At 45.7% G+C, this 17,400-nt stretch overlaps 1 protein-coding gene across 1 annotated transcript in view; it reads right to left on the minus strand.

The window, feature by feature from the left end:
- Positions 1-16,951, minus strand: part of Lvrn (laeverin) — a 52,542-nt gene extending 35,591 nt beyond the window's left edge. The window contains exons 1-4 of the mRNA XM_057789087.1: positions 16,248-16,951; positions 5,554-5,696; positions 3,828-3,967; positions 341-467 (exon numbers count right to left, since the gene is read on the minus strand). Coding sequence (XP_057645070.1) covers positions 341-467; positions 3,828-3,967; positions 5,554-5,696; positions 16,248-16,951 — 1,114 coding nt within the window. The remainder of the gene's footprint in view (positions 1-340; positions 468-3,827; positions 3,968-5,553; positions 5,697-16,247) is intronic.
- Positions 16,952-17,400: the final 449 nt, after the last annotated feature.

Genomic DNA, 17,400 nt, shown 5'->3' on the forward strand with positions numbered 1-17,400 from the left:
GCTGAAAGAATCCAGAGCCCAGCACTGCCCAGTGCTATCTGTAAGTATGAGAGAGTTTTTAAAAGCCCCATCTAGAGAAGGAACCACCAGACACCCACGAGAGGGCTGAAATAAAAATGGTGCAAGATACATAGCACCCAACAGAGAAAGCACAGGCAGATCTCTCTCTGGGTTGGGAGCTATGAAACACTATGGTGAACAGTCATAAGGCTAACTCCAAAATAAAAGCTAAATGGCTCCAATATGCCATTGGAGGGAGGTTCATCGATGTTCATGCGATCTCGACTCAGGGCCTGCAGAACAGGAATGTTGTGCATTGAAAATGTTTTAAATGTTTCACCTGTTTTAGGAAGCGAATAACTGATATTAAACAAATCCTCCAGAAATGAGAAGATGGGACCTGTGGCGTTCATAGCAAAGTCTACATTTCCATTTGCAATGGCGTCTTTCCGGGCCCAGATTCGTATCTAAATTAGAACAATTACACAACAGTTAGGTAGAGCAATACTTGAGACAGAAAACTGTCACCTTGTCCATTTTGACTCCCTGTCAACTGTGGAAGAAGCTGTCCGCCTGTGGTGGTTTGAGAATGGTCCCCACGGTGACATGTATTTAAACACTTGGTCCCTCCGTTGTTTAGGAAGGATTAGGAGGCATGCCTTTTTGAGTGGGTGTCACTGTGGGATGGGCTTTGATGTTTCGACAGACTTGCAATATTCCCAGTGTTCTCTCTCTGCCTCCTGCTTATGGATCAAGATGTGAGCCTCCCTCTGTTCTACTGTTATGGCGCTTTGTCTCAGAAATAAAAAAGCAATTAAGACAGTGCTTATATGTTTAAGTTCATATACGTGCTGAGAAAATCCCAGTAAGCAAAGTACTAACAGTGAGTCCCCCAGAGGTATGCTACATTAACTTTTACTTTGAAAATCTGTAATTGCTGGTCGAACTGGAAGCTGCAGGAAGAAGAATGAAAACAGGTCCTTATCCATCACCCTGCACAAAATTCAATTTCAAATGGGTCAAGGGTATCAGAGAAAGACACCATGGCTCTGATTGAAATGAAAGCAAAGAATAGGCTTGAACTCATTGTTACAGGAAGTGATTTTTGACAGGACATTGATAGCATAGACATTGAGATTAATCATTAATAAATAGGACCTCATGAAGCTCAAAAGCTTCTGATTAGAAAAGGACATAATAAAAAAAAAAAGTACCTTGTAAAGTCTTATGATAAGCTAGCGAGTTATAGTCTCCACTCTTTGGCAAAGATGTTCCCATGTTTGCTGGTAAAAGGCATCTCTGCCATTTAATGTCCTTTTTATGTAAACACATTATTGCTTGGTGCCCGAGAATGAATCTGTGTAGCTTTCGTGACCACACTCCTGTTTCAACCTGAAGGGCTGCAGTGATGTGGCATCCCCTTATGCTCTAGAGCCTTTCTCTGTCAGTCATTTTTCATAGAATTGGGAATTGTCAATGCTGAAGCCAAGGACGACACACGAAAATGAAAGTCCTTGGGACAAAAGTTAGGGGCATGGGAACTACAAAGTGTGTCCTTCTGTGAGTTCTGTTCACTTAAAGAAATGCTCTCTGCAGAACCTTATCCAGAAAGGCTCAGCTTGAACAGCAGAGTCACATAGGCACACGCTTTCCAGGAACATGCTCTTATTTCTTTGGAACGTTCCTCTTGAATTATGTGATTCTTTTTATTATTATGTGAGAGTTTGGGAATGTTCCTTGTTCACAAAATGCAACCACCTGTTTTTGAGACTCTAGCCTGGATTCCCTCCCTGATTTCTTCCTCCTGGGTGCTGCAGAGACCTCATTTAGTTGAAAAAGAAGGCCTCGGGCCTTGGATCTGCTTTTCCATTAAATTTATGGCTTCCGAGACCAAAGTTGGGAAGCCCCACTAGACTTGGAAGAAACATTCTACAGGCTGGAGCCAGTGGATACAAGCTGGGTTTTAGCTGTAGTCTTTTGCAAAATAATAGCATCAAGAGTGAATACTCGCTCATTAATTTTCAGTATATGATCTCCTCCCACAAATGGCCATTCTGCATGCCCAAAGCAAGACAAATCATGGGTATTTCATATTGGAGATGGAGAGTGTGTAGCCCCTAGGAGGAAGCAAGAAGCACAAGCCAATATGGACCATTTTAGACGTAGCTGTAAAGTTTCCTCAAAATCACACCTACCCCATCTGTGAGTTTTGATAGCCATCCCTGGACATGGCAGATCTGGACATCAGAGAAGACTGTTTTGCAAATACCTGTGCTGCCCAAGTCCACCAAGTTAGCCATCTTCATCCTTACAGCGTGTTATCTGTTTACCCTCATGCTTTACATAACCGCACTCTCTTACTGAGCGGGTTAAGCTGATCACTAGTCCCAGCTTGCATTTTGTTTATCTCATAGAAGACCCAGTAGATTTGCTCACTTTGTGGTGCTCAGCCATGGCCAAGCACAGCCTTCTGCTGATAACACAAACCTCATTTTCTCTCTCTTGTTCCTTTTTGTTTCTACGGCAGCGTGTATGCTTTATAATAGGGCTGTCTTCAAGGAAGAAACTGATTTTATCCTTTTGGAGGAATTGCTGGTTGCAAAGACTGACCATAGCTCTTTGGTGTGGATGTGAGGGACCACCTTGGGTCTCTCATTAGCTCTGGGAAATGAGAGGCCTGCTGCTTCCTTCCAGGCTCAAACCATGCTTCTAAATTACGCCTAAGCAGATTCACCGATCTATGCTATGATTTCTGACTAGGCCAGTGTTACGTCTGTGAGTATCGAGGACCTCCTAGTAATTATTCAGCAAGAGGAGCAGGGCCGGGAGCCAGCAGCTCAGGAAGATGATAAGCTGCTGCTCGCATCCAGCGCTGTGTGAGTGATTCATTAGGCGAGGAGGGCTGGCGCTTGACTCACCACCAGCTTGCTTGTCTCCATATGTCAATGGGATGAGCCTGGAAGATCTCAGCCCAGCCCGAGGGATGCTCAGCAAGCTGTACAGCTTGACCTTTCTCACCCAACGAAGCCAAGAAAATCTGAAAGAACTGGGCATAAGGCACTGGCCTTAGTTACCTCCATATCCCGTAACAAGGAGTGAGCAAGTGTGGAAAGCATTGTCACGGAAACCAAGATCCTTTCTAAAAATCTTACGCTCTCGTGAGAATACAACAAGATGAAAATGAAGAATTTCAGGACAAAGGCTGCTCCCCCATTTTACATGACTCTGAGGAAGTCTTGTACAGGGCCTAGCTCCGTAGTGGGAATGACAGTTAGCCTACACATGCCACGCCAGCTACTTGTTGGCGTCTTGCTTTTATCGCTCAGTGCCAGGGCCATCCTGGTTGCTAAACACTTTGAATATCATCCAGTAAGCAGCATATCTCCCGGGGCTAGCTCAACCATGGTCTGTTCTCTCCTGCCCTCCGGGAAAGCAGAAACAGGAAGTGAGTGCTTAGAACGTGCCTTGAGGACTGGGCTTAACGTACAGTCTTTCCAAAGAAACAGTTACATAGAGCTATTGTGGAAAAGTATAGCTCGCCCCTACCCTTCCCCCCCCCTTTATTTTTTAATTTAGTGAAAAGGGAAGAAACAGGATCTCACTACGTAGCCCCAGCTGGCCTGAAATTCATGACCCTTGAGCTCTTGGGTGCAGGGGTTACAAGTGTATGCTACCATATCCAGCTTGGTGCATCCCATTCCACGAAGCCACATTTCCATAGGACTTGGCAGGGGGGAGAGGAACACGGGAGTAAGTTATATGGTACAGTAGTTGAACAACATACAAACAGCACATCGCTCCCTGTGTGCAGGCTCCTCGCTACTCACCTCCTTGCCTCTCTCAGTTCTGCTGACGTGGTCGAAGTCACATATAGCAAGAGCGACTAAGTAAGTTGGCATGCGGGGTGTGGTGTGGAAGGTAGTGACCGTCCATCTGCTCCCATTCACGCCGATTCTTTCAGACTGACCTGCAGGAATATTTTAGTCCAGACCGCTGTAAACCTAGATAACATGCAAGGCAACCTAGAAACAATCTGTCAAGACAGTTGCCAACCAACCACTCCTTCCTAGGAACTCCCTGTAGTCTAGGAGGTCCGGTTTCTCTATCTAAACCATGAACTCTGCATCAGGTGACTGTGAACCACTGTCATCCAGGATCCAAACACAAGTTAGCAATAAGGAGATTAAAAAGTGTCAACGACCCTGAAATACCACACTATAACTCAAGAATATGCAAAATTAGTATGCTGTTCAAAAGTATTTATGTGTGTACATAATGAGTGTGCGCATGTGTGCACACGTGTTTACAGAAATCAGCACAGAACATCATGGTCAACTGCTCGCCATCTTGTCTTTTGAGACAGGGACTCTAAACCTAGGGCTCCCCACTTCAGCTGGCCTGGCTGGCCAGCAAGACCCCGGGGAACCCCCTGCCTCTGCCTCCCCAGCACTGAGATTACAGTGGCGCTGACCACGCCCGGCTTTTTACATGGGCGCTGGAGATCAAACTCAGATTCCCCCACTTCTATGACAAGCATTTACTGACCAAGCCATTTCCCCAATCCCCAGGAGAGTTTTAAAATATTTTCTATTATTACGATGACTCCACTATGATCATTACCTACTGCATGTATGAATCAAGTCTTCACACTTTATCCCACAAACCTATACAACGGTTGTAATAAGTTTTAAATAAATAAAAGGTATATTTAAAGGGCCCACTGACGGAATCGTAGGTCTGAATCAGCATCCTGAGTGACAAGAACGTAACTGAATGTCAAGCCCGTGAGCACTGTATGCTCTCTGCCCAGTCGGTACCCTTTCTTTCCACTACTTCTGTTTCCTCCTTTAGCACACATCTGGCAGCATTTAATCTAGAGCTACCTGAGTCCAAAGTGACTCAGAGCTGCAATTCCCCCTTTGTCGGGTTTCAGAGAGATCTTCAGCAGCAGACTGGAGCCTAATGCTGAAATTGCAAACTCAAAAGCTAGGGAGGGCTGACCGTCTGATATGTCATGGAGTAATACATAGTAACAGGGAGACTAGGGCAGTTTATGACGGCTCAGGTTACCATGAAGAGGCTAACCTGTCCTCAGTTTTCTTTTATTAAAGTCATATAAATGCTGCAAGTCCAGCATGAATTGAGCATTAGAGTTACCATGGAACCGAAGGTCTAGAATTTTATATCATGTCTCGGGATCTTTAGAAGTTAGAAACCAGTGCAGGTCAAGGTAAGAAAATCACCCAAGGCGAATAAAACACATCTGTGCATCTGCTGAGACCAACTGCACCAGCCTGTTATCAGTAAGGGCCCATAGTTGTGGACTAACTAACGGGCAGACAGACTGTCAGCATGTAGAGGCAGTATCATGTCCCCAGATCCCCACTGAGAAAGAACAGGGATTTATCGTCTCTAAGTGGGAGGGTCCACACTTGGCTCATGTGACTGCTCTCCACGGTTAAAACAGATGAAGGCCACTAACACACTGCCCAGAGAAGCAGGCATGAAAGCTCATGTTTTCACATTTACACAATGGCAGGAAGCATTGCTTACCTAGCTGTGGCATGTTGGAAAGAGCCTTATAGGCAGGATGATGAATAATTGTAATATTGAAAGTCGCCTTCAGAGCTGGCTCATCAAAACAGGGGAAGACAGTCCTGGCAAATGTTGGTTCCATTTGAGTTGCAATCAGGCCTCTGAAATACATTTGGGGAAATTTTTTTCTTAAATCAATGGAAAGAGAGAGGTGGGGAGGGGGGTTGGGTGGGGTATAGCTGAACCGGGTATATTAAAGAACTTGCATTGTGTTGTCTTTCTCACTGCCGTCTCTAAAACACACATTCTCTCTCTCTCTCTCTCTCTCTCTCTCTCTCTCTCTCTCTCTCTCTCTCTCTCTCCAATTTCTATAGCATCTTGGGGCTCTTGTAAAAACCTAAAATAATAATGATCTCTTATCTTTAAACCACAAAGTGATTTTTGTCTCATTACATCATGAAGCTTTCACAGGCAAAGCAGGAACAAACACACTCGCGGAATGTCGGTCTTTGGAAAGCTAGGATGGTCTCTCTGAGACTTGGCTGTGGCTTTGATCTGTCACCAAAGGGCGAGACAGTCTAAAGAATGTCTATGCGTTTTCTTTCTGTCTACCCCTCTTTCTCAAATGTTCCCTCGTCTTTCTAATTGAAAACGTACAGTTCTATTTTGGACCCCTCTGGAGGTCAACCGTATGGGTACACACCAACTGAACACCATGTCCTACAGTTGCAGAGAGATCTGCCACATCCCGACTGTGGCTTCTCCTACTCCCATGGAAAATTACAAAGAAGAACACACTGCCATGATGCCCTGGTGATTTACAGCAGAAAGCTTAGGGAAAAAAAAAAAAAAAAACGTGATGTCAGGTTCAACCCCAGCACATCCAGCCAGAGTGTCTGAAGGGCATGGCTCTCAGCAATCAGCTTTCTCCTCAGTCTTGTTATTCCATTTGCCAAGACTCAGCACCCTGGGAACCCAGCTGTAGAGAACAATGTTAAATATGAACTTCCCTTGCATCTGAGGTCCTGGGCTTATCATCCGTCTTTTGTCGACAGTTTGTAGATAAATAAAGCCAAACTAACACAAACATCTTGAGAGGGCCTGTCTCATCCATTTTTCACCTCTGCAAACCTCTCTTCCACTGCAGAAGAGCCTCTTTGCTTGCATGAAAAAATTTTGCACAGCTCTGGTAGGGCACTCAAGTTGTTAAGACTTTCAGAAACTTTCATGAAAAATAAGAATGAACCATCTCACAGACAGCCCACTGGGGTGTCCAAACACTACTGTGGCAAAGCCATAATTTGCAGCCAGCCTGTTTGGCCTGTTCATTTCCCTCATTTTATTATAGCTTTGCCTGTCCAGGCTGGAAGGAAGCCTGTGGTTTCACTGTAGTCAATTTGGCTACAAGGCCTGGTCACACTGCTACCAGCTGAGCCGTTCTGGGAAAGTCACTTCGCGGATCCTGAGCTTCAGCTCTCTGTGTGGAAAATATGACGCTCTCCTTTGTTTTGCTACTTGAGCACACATGCTATTTCATGTATCATTCGTGAACAATTGAACACCAAATCACCTGTGAGCCCTACATCTTCCAACCTAACAAGATGTTTCAGTACTGCTGAAGTTTAGAAAAGACCTAAGGGCCATTACCTCATAGGTGAGTTGATCGACATTAATGATAAACTTATCCAAAGTTGCCGGAATTATACCTGACCACAAAATGAATCAAAATCATCTTTCTCGCCCCACTTCCAAACTACCAGAAGCTAGGGGTTCTGTCTGTTTTTTCTTCTTTTTTGATTGGGTCATTTACAATGGAAGATGTCTTCACAACTATTGAATAAGGTTTAGCTCAGCTTTGGGACTGTACGAAAATATTGGCAGCTTTAATAAGACATACAAAAGACTTGAAATACTTGTGCAGTGTGTGTTACAGTCAAAATGGCCTGTTTTATGACTTGGGTTGCTTTGTTTGAAAGGAGATACAATGAAACAACATTGTATGTTGTTTTTTTGGTCACCAGAGTTCTCCACTAAAATCAGCAAAATAAAAAAAAAAACCTAAAGTCATGTAGCTTTAAGAAAGACACTTCAAAGTCTCTAGACATCTTTCCCATAGAATGTGTGGATGTAGTGAGATGGTCTGAATGGCCAATGAGATCTCTACAACCGTGATTCTAAGAGAGGGGGTGGGAAAGAGGGCTAAACATACCTAAGAAAATGTAGACAAAGTCTTTGAGGTGGTCCTGCTTAAGTCACCTGGAGCTGGTAGAAGTAATCCCCTCTAGAGTTCATCCATGCTCTTTGGGAAGTCCATACACCCCGAAACTGTAGAACACTCTGAACATATGGTGACATTTGGGCCAAAAAGCATACTATAATGTGAAGAGGCACCTCTCATTATAAAGTATATCTTTATATACTCAGGAAGGCAAACGCTGAACACAAACCACGGGAGGAGAAGTTTGACAGCATCTCCCCTGCCGTGACTTCACGGAGTTTATGAATCTCAAGCATGAAGAACATCACTGATTTAGCAAACCAAACACAGTAAATGTTTCCAAGTCTGTGATTCAAGTTTCCTGACCAGTGAAAGAAAAGGGCTTGGTCTGGGTTTTCTGTAACTGTTTCCCTGTCCAGGAAACAGTTTGAAAAAAGTCCCTACAACTCACAGCCCTTTTTGGCTCTTCATCTTAACTGCGAAGGCCAGAGGCTAGCAGCAGCCACCTGATCTTGGATTCCACATCTGGGAATCTCACATTGAGTGTCTTTGCCTTCTCGCTCTGCCAACGGAGACAGAAGCTGTCTAGCCTTCCGAACACAGGACGCTCTGCCATTCTCTCTTCCCTTCAGGTCTCACTGAAATATGCTAGTATGATGCCTGCTAAGTCTCTGTTTGGTGTGGGCAGCTGGTGAAGGAATTGCTGTAGGGAATTTGCCTCCTAGTGGTTCAGTACTGTGGAATGTCTTCCCCTTCCTCTTGCTCTAGAATCATGGCCTCACCACTGTCTGGAGCTAGAAGCGATCTGCACTTGGAGAGTAGGTCTATTTCCACTAAAGATATATCAGTTACCCGCACTCGGTAAATCATTTCATTCCAAGTTACTTTATGAGCTCCATATGTCTACATCGTCTGCTAACAAATGCTAAACAACAGAGCTTAAGTAAAATTTTTCAAGAGTTATGATATCCCACTCCCTAAATACTTTCATGCAACCCACACCCAGAAATTCAAACGTTTAGTGCAGCCAGATGTTCATCCACTGGACTGTGGTTCAAGGATTGTCCCATGAATCATGTTTGTTTATTACTTGGATAAGAGGATCTGAAAACTATAGTTTCCACCAGGCAACAAAATACAATTGTGGCAAAATTCCAATGAAAGATGCCAAATTAGGTTAGGAAGCTCCACGAAGTGAATGGACTTGAGATTCAGAAGGTTCCTCTTTAGACAGCTCAGACGCAAGAGGACATAGGGGAACCAGGGAGTGAAGAGGAGTCAGAGAAGAGAAGTCTCAGCAGGCAGTGGATGGTTGTTACCAAACTCACACACTGTCGGGGAGTTGGAAGGAGGCACCAAGCTCTATCGTTGGGCTAATGGAGAGGAGAGAGACTCAGAAAGCAGCCTGAATATTCCTTAAAGCTGAAAGAAGAAAGCTGGTGCTCATTCACCCTGAAAATAATTGAAACTGACCCAAAGCCTGGACTCTGCTCCTACCCACTGAGGACCTAAGAGGTGACTGAATAGCTGGCTGCTTCAGAGGCAGAACCAGACAAATGCTGCTGCCTCAGGATACAAGGCAGTCCTAGGCAAGGGGCATGAACGTGCTCCGTGGACCATTGCAGCCCAAGACACTGTGAACCATAGTGGGTCCTTTCCTGGATCCTGTCCGGTAGAGCCACCAACAAGAGGATGAAGCAGCATAGAGACACAGTACCTTACTGTTGAACTGAGGACCCAGTGATGTAACTGACAACCCAAGCAGAGCAATAAGATAATCTCCTGCTAAGTCGAGGAATGTATAGGAGAAAGATAAATGGCAAGAAAGGTAGCACGTATCGAAAGAAATACGTGTGCTAGGGAAATAAGGCATGTGCTGCGCTCAGGCGAGCAAAAGACAGGAGGACTAGTTCCGCTAAAAAGTACATACATGTTACCTGACCTCTTCTCACTGTGCCTGTCTGCCACACCCCTGGATGCTGCACCAGTCACTATTAAGATGGACAAGGAGGAATGGAAGCATAAAGTCAAGAGATGGATAACTGTGCCTGCCCTCCTGCAGGTATCTGCCACAAATCAGGTCCTGGAGCCGGGAGGAAAGATGCAGGGGTGTAAAGGGAGCATCAACAGCAAATATTTGTGTCGTAGGAGCTGCGGGCTATGTTCCTGCCACCCCAGCTCCTGGTTGCCTGGCTAGCTTATGCCCCGAAACAACAACACACAAATTGTATTCATTTAAACACTACTTGGCCCATTAGCTCTAGCCCTTACTGGCTAATTCTCATATCCCGATCAACCCATCTCTAATAATCTGTGTAGCATCAGTCTTACCGGGAAAGATTCAGCATGTCTGACCTGGGGGCTTGCTTCATTGCATCTGCCCGGGAGAGGGGAGCATGGCATCTGTCTCTGAGAGGAGCTATCGAGTCTGAGCTCACTTCCTCTTCCTCCCAGCATTCTGTTCTGTTTACTCCACCCACCTATGTTCTAACCTATGAGGGCCAAGCAGTTTCTTTATTTTTTAACCAATGACCTTCCTCCATCATATGTGTACTGTTGTAGTAAGGTTGTCTTGTTTTTGTCTCTGACTGAATTTATGACTTAGCAATTGTCAATCATCCGCCACTTGGAGTCAGAGGGATTGAGGATACCATAACGACATGGTCCACAGAATCAACTAACTAGGCTCATAGGGGCTCACAGAGACTGAAGCGACATTCATGGAGCCTGTATGGGTCTGAGCTAGGTTCTCTGCATATATGTTATGGTGTGTAGCTTGCTGTTCCTGTGGGACTAAAACTGTAGGTGTGTCTCTGACTCTTCGCCTGCCAAGCCAGATGATACTAGTTTGAGCCCCAGGTGGAAGGGGAAAGCCAACTCCCCAAAAGTTATTTCCTGAGCTTCATAGACACAAATACATGCATGGAGTATGAAAAGTACTTTAAAGTACAAAGGAACTTTCGAATGCCTGACATTTTAACTCACAGATATGATTCTCATTCCTTCGTAACTTAGAGCAAGATAAGTGACACCAGAATCAGTCCTTCTGCCTCCATATTGGGAATAAATATAATAAAGCATGTCTATGAATGAATATTTATAAAGATAATTAATTCTTTGAGACAAGGTCTCATTATGCAGCCCTGATCTAGCCTTAGATCTGCCTGGCCTCTGCCTCCCAAGTGCTGGGATTAAGAGGATGCACCACCACGCCTAGTTCTGAAAGCTAATGAAAGAAGACTTAAAATAAGTGGAAGCGTTAGGAAGACAAAGACTGAGTAGTGAACTAAAGTGACCCTAGTGTAAAAGAAAATTGTAGAACTGGTCTCAGCCAATTTAAAAACAAGGCTCACAAAGTCCAAAGGAACCACCAAGTAATTCCAGTGTCTATTGGAGTGAGATCAATGCAGAAAAAAAAACAGCACCCCTATTTGAACGGCTAAGAGAGAAAGGCCTGCCAGTACCAAGTGTTGGCAAAGCTATGGAGCAATTAGAATTCTCTGATACTAGTGATGACAATTACAAGTGGTCAAACGCCTTGGAAAATAACTTCTTAGATTCTCCAGATGTCCACCTACCCTACCATGTAATTCAGCCATTCATCCTACCTTTGAAATAATAATTACTCAAAAGAGGCGAATTTGCATAAAGATTTGTATGTGGCTATTTCTGGAAGATTTCTTTGTAATAGACACATATTGAAAATAATAATATCTTATAAGTATATATAAAATAGGAAACTTATTTTTAATATTGCGATATGTAGGTTAAATGAAAAAGGACCATAAAAGATTCATGGTAGAAACGCCAGGCGTTAGAAAGCTGGGCTGGGAAAACTGGAGAAGGCTGGTGTGGAATGTGTCCTACCCTGGACAGCTTTTCAGAAACTTCCATGGGCACTTCAAGAAGGGGCTGGCATTTTTTATTTGCTTGCTTGTTTTTGATTTTTTTTTTTTTTTTTTTTTTTTTTTTTGAGACAGGGTTTCTCGGTGTAACGGCTCTTGCTGTCCTACAACTTGCTTTGTAGACCAGGTTGGCCTCTAAACTCACAGAGACCCACCTGCCTTTGCTTCCTGAGTGTTGGGATTAAAGACAGAACTGGCATTTCTGTTGTTTATGCTACAACAGAAGAAAGTGACCACAAGCAGATGGTATTGTTTTAAATATTATTTTCCTCAGCGCATGCCTATAATTCCAGCACTTGGAAGCATGAGGTGGGAGGATAGTAATTTGGAGACCAATTTGGACTGAACAGCAAGAGCCTGTCCTCAAAACAAAATTAAGAGATATATTTATTTCACAGTTAGACACGACCTTCTAGCATCCATCCTTGCCTTATACAAGTCTTGCAAACCATCAAGTGCAGATGTAGCTAAAAAGACCATCATAGCAAATATTGTCACATTGTCACCCTACAACAGTTTCTTCAGGGGTCCCTGCTGATTTTGGTGAAACAAAAAAGGGTTGGGGGCAGGCAAGGTCATTTTCAAGGAGCAGAAACGGATTTCCAGTATTGTCCAACTGGTGGGATCTGCAGGATAAAGGGTTTCTTCTTTAAAATGGAGTCAAGATGTACCTGTTCTGTAGTTTAGGGTGTTTGGTGTACTTACGTAGTACATACAAAAACAAAACCAAACAAAAACAAAAAACAAAAAAAAACCAAACACAACAACAAAACAGACTTCTCTGATTCATTCATTGGCACCATCACCAACTGAACCAATGTCCTTCCACGCAGGAACATAGTACACGTCCTCCGTGATGGGTTCAAAGGTCAGCAGCATACGGGCAAAGCACAGTTGGTAGGCACACGAGTGTTTTCTGGGGTGTGTGACAGTTGCATGGAAGCTGTGATGGAACAGAACACTGTAATTCAGTCGTTTGTGCTGGATGGTAAGATCCTGGCAGGCTGTCACCAAAATGTACTTTTCAGAACTCAGAGGTGTAAAACAAACTGTCTGAAACCAATTTCCTCAGACTCTGGAATCTATATTTTTACTTGTGACACAGGGAAAAAAAAAAAAAAAAAAAAACTCTGCAAGCTCATCAATTAGAGGATTTTTGTTGCTACTGTGTAAATCACTCTTCTTCTTCCTGGAAAAAGTCAACTCTAAACCCAAACTTCTTTCCAAAGACTTACCTGTTCTTTAGGATAATAAATCTAAGCTGCATCTTTCTGCTCCCAGATGCCATGGCGTAGAGGAAAAGGGAGAGGAGAATTCTCGAGGAGAGTCCTCATCCTGGACAGATTGGCGTGACAGCGTGCTCTGGCAGGGTGTGGCTTGTGTGTCACTCCTTCACAATAATCAAGACTCGGTGGTTCCCCATGATGCTAAGACCCTCTTCTGGGCTCCCATGTGTTCAGCCTGTCACCTGAGCCTCCCTTATGAAGCCATCTTGGGCAGTCACTTCTATAGCATCCATCACAGAGGTGATTTTCATGCTCGGCATGGTGTAACTATCCAGTCAATACCCTCTGGCCACACGAGAAATTCCAGGTCTCCTCAGGCCTCTAAAGGACCACAGGAACCACTTGTACTGCTTAGGGCCCATGACCCACCACACATCTGTTCTGTGGATTAGAAGCCACACTTGCTGAAGCACCAGGGTAGCAAGGCTCCCTTAAAACTGCTTTGCCTGTATTCCTACATAACAGGATGAATCTGACCTTAAGGTCAGTCTACAGCCAACATGACAGATCCAGACACTCCTGCCTTGCTTGTGATAGGGACAGTTCTGGGGTGGTGAGACTAAGCCTCCAGAACTTTTCATTTGATTTCAAGTCCTACATTGACTTTCGCCCCAGGCTACCTCTGTTCTTTCCCTAGGAACACTGTCAGGGCACTGGAGTGATGCTCAGAGGTTAAAAGCACAGGCTGCTTTTCCAGAGGGCCTGGGTTTGACCCATTGGTCAGCTCTTTAAATTCAGTCCTAGCTGATGACATGCTCTCTCTGGCTTCCATAGGCATTCGGCAAGCACATGATGCACAGACAGATATGCAGGTGAAACATGAATGCACATAAAACAAAATAACTTTAAACAGAAGTTACTTTCACAGGAAGGAAGATTCATCTGAGGCCTTATGCCCTTGTCAAACATAGGAGGTTGGAAAGCCAAAAGACACTTGCTCTCTCTATTTTCCTTTTCTCTCTCATCCAAGCTGTCCTCCCTTCTGTAAAGACACTCACCAACCTCACCGTTCAGTAACCTCTACACGCAAAGGGTAAGAAATCAAGACTGGATCAACATTCAAAATCAGCCAATATAATATATATCAAGACTCTAATCAAGAAGAAAAATCACATAATCACAAAAATTTAAGCAGAAACAGCATTTCAAAAAATTCAACAACCATTCATATGAAAAATTATCGAAACATTGGAAGAGACCAGAGTGTCCTCACCTTGATAACTTATATAAACATCTATGCCATCTGGTAAAACTGAAAATCCACACCTGCTTGGTGAAAACTCCCCGCTCTCCAGCCCCTTGTATTTTCCTTCCTGGCAGCCTTCTTGGAGTCATAGGTACCAGAACTTGGCAGGCTCTGTGTTGGGATAACAAGGAGCCTACCCCTAGGAGGATTATGCTGACCTACTTCTCACAGACACCACAGCTCATGTTGTGTGCCACTCACTGACACTGATAGGTCTGGCCTGTCTCATCCATTGTCACACTGCTCTGAAGCTGACTGTTCACTGTGTCTATTCCAGGAACGAGAGGCAGACTCAGGGAGGTGCAGCGACAGGTTCAGCCAGCATAGTTCATTTTCAGCTGCTCATTTCAACAGCTGACCTAGGGCCTGGTCAGCTCCACTGTTCACTGTACCACCAACCATCATTGTGCCCAGATTCTTTGAGACTCTGGCTTCAAGCATCTTTTTGTCTAGAAGCGAAGGAAGAACAACTTGCTGGTGGTATCTCTTCAGACACCCGATTCTAGACTCTGGGCTTTGATGTTCTGAAAATCTAGTGCCTCTTAATTGGTACAATAGGGAAATGGACAGGGATTCCTGCTCCAGGTTAGCTTGTCTGGGCATAGCCCCGCCAGGACAGCAGGGACTCCTGTCCCAGGTTAGCTTGTCTGGGGCATAGCCCCGCCAGGACAGCAGGGACTCCTGTCCCAGGTTAGCTTGTCTGGGCATAGCCCCACCAGGACAGAGAGAAGGAAGGGAGGGCCCAGCAAACAAGCCAAGATATGTGGACAGTAGACACCTCTGCCAGGTGGGCCCTGCATTCCAGCTCTTCCCTCTGCGGGACTAAGGCACAGGCGTGTCAGGCCATTCTCAGTGAAGTAGATCTTGTTTCACACATGATCCTTAAGAGATAATTTCAAGTTGTTTTTCAAGAATTAAAGCACTGAAAAATGGAAAACCAACACATCATCCTTTCAAAGACTGCCTACCTACTACGGCAACTCATTAAACCTGTTTAAGACTTGGGAACTTTGAAAAATGTGTAAGGAGCCGATTAGAGTGGACGTCAGTGTGGCTCCCGCCCCCAGCATCTAGGAGCATCTAGGAACACAGTCTCTAATGAAGGGCAACGTGCAGGAAGTTATGTGGCCTGCAAATGATGCTCCAATGGGTGAACGGGGAAAGTCATCATTGGATTTTCACAACACTGCCAGGGTTTCAGGAGTGTGACCTCAGAGCAGTGTGAGAGAAACTTCTGGAGAATGACTGAAAACGCACTCCCCCTCCCCCACCCCGCGCCGCTGCGTCAGAGACATTTTCACAAACGAGTGTAAGAAGACCATGTGTACAGTTATGTGGGCTCACAAACCCCACCAGAGGAATTCCAGAAGTGCCAGACTCCCGAGCTCAGCTATACACGCGCCAGATGCCACAGACTGCCAGCGAAAGAAGAGGAACCGATAAATGAATTGCTGTTCTGAAGCTTTTGCAAAACCTTAGTAAAACAAACAAAAAGAACAGGGTATGGAAACAAATAATGCTGCTGTGGCCGTGTTTGTAGAGCCCAACGCTCTGTGAGCAGACAATCTTAAGAAGGCGCCTAGCTTCTCCAGCTCTGAGGCCAGAGGCATTGGCAGGTGCTGACCCCTTTGGTGGGCCATGGCTTCAAACAGCCGTGTTTCTAAGGTGTTCACAGGTCTTAACAGTTGTTGTTGGTCAAAGTATTAATCCTTAGGGAGGGAAGACAAAGTGTTAATCCTTAGGAAGCTCTTTGGATACTTAGATTTTCTGGGTAGAGAAAGACTTTCTTAAAACAACAACAAAAACAATAAACTCCGGAGGCGAAACAACCTCCACGCGACAAGTCGGATGGGCAGCAGAAGTAGGATTGGAAAGTAACAAGAGGGGGAGCCTGGGTCTCATTAACTTCATTCTTAGCAGACTTTCAGTGGAGGAGAAAAAAGGAAGTCTTTGCCTTTGGCTATGGGAGAGGAGGAAATGTCTTTCTTTTGGCAGAAGCATCACAAATGAAAACTGCTAGGTTGGGATGCATGCGGGACTGGGCTGCAAGCCCTTACCTGAGCTTGCCCTGGTCGGTGTAGAGGTTCAGGAACAGCCCCTCTGAGACGCACTGAAGCACTTGGCCAGAGAAGCCAAGGTGCAGCTCATATCTGCTACCCGGCTGCAAGACCTGGCCCAGTTCCAGCACCATGTATTGCGTGTCCAGCGCGAACCACACCTTGTCCACTGGCACGCGGCCTACAGTGGCATTCCTAGTGCCCAGGGCCAGGGGACCCCACACTTCCGCTTGCTTGTAAGTCAGAAAGAAGCTGTGCAGCAGCAATATCGAGGTGGCCACTGTGCAGCGTACAGTGATGTTCACACGACCCGTGAAGGTCACACTCTCCGTGTAGGACAGGTTATCTGGCCATAGCCTTGGCCACAGCTCCAGATCATAGTGAAGCGGGACAAGCCAGGGCGGCAGGCGCGAATGATTCCAGGGCCCTGACGGGGGTCGCCAGTCTTGCGAAGTGGTGGCCACCGCGGGTTCACTAGCAGCCTCTGGTGTCCGGGTTGGTCGCACCTGCTCCTGGCCGCCGGGAGGGGTTGACGCGGTGTCCTTCACCCCAGGAATGTGCTGCTCCGAAGGCTGGACGAGTGTGCAGTTGCCATACAGGGCAGCCAGAGCCACCAGTGCCAGTAAGAGCGCGATTGTCAGCCCGGCCAACAGTAGGGCCACCCCGCGGCTCACATAGATGCCAGAGCGGGAAGGGGGGCTCATGGCGGGAGTCTGGGGTGGGCGAGATGGGAGACTAGAGAGGGCAGCAGCGGGTCAAATCCAGGACGGGATGCGCAGCAATGGAACCCCTGCCCAGTCCCTCCTCTCTTGTACTGTCCCTCCTCCTCCAGGAGCCTGGGAAGACTGGGACTGAAAAGGGCGTCTGGGACCATGGTTTTCCCCTCCCCTAACCAGATCCAGATCCCTGCCTACCTACCCCCGCCCCACCAGAGACTGGAAGGAAGGGCGGACCCGTCACCAGCGCGTGCGCTCCTTTGGCCCTTGCGGGGAGGCACTGTCAAACAACCCATCTGGATGTCATCGGCGGGTTGTTTTTCGTTTGTTTGTTTGTTTGTTTGTTTGTTTGTTTGTTTTATAATTAGTGTGAGCTGTCACTTGCAGGTGTAGGAAAGAGTCAAGTTCCTGAGCGAGGGGGTGGAAAGGGGTTTTGA

This window comes from Chionomys nivalis, chromosome 14, assembly GCF_950005125.1.
Source record: "Chionomys nivalis chromosome 14, mChiNiv1.1, whole genome shotgun sequence".
Taxonomy (NCBI): domain Eukaryota; kingdom Metazoa; phylum Chordata; class Mammalia; order Rodentia; family Cricetidae; genus Chionomys; species Chionomys nivalis.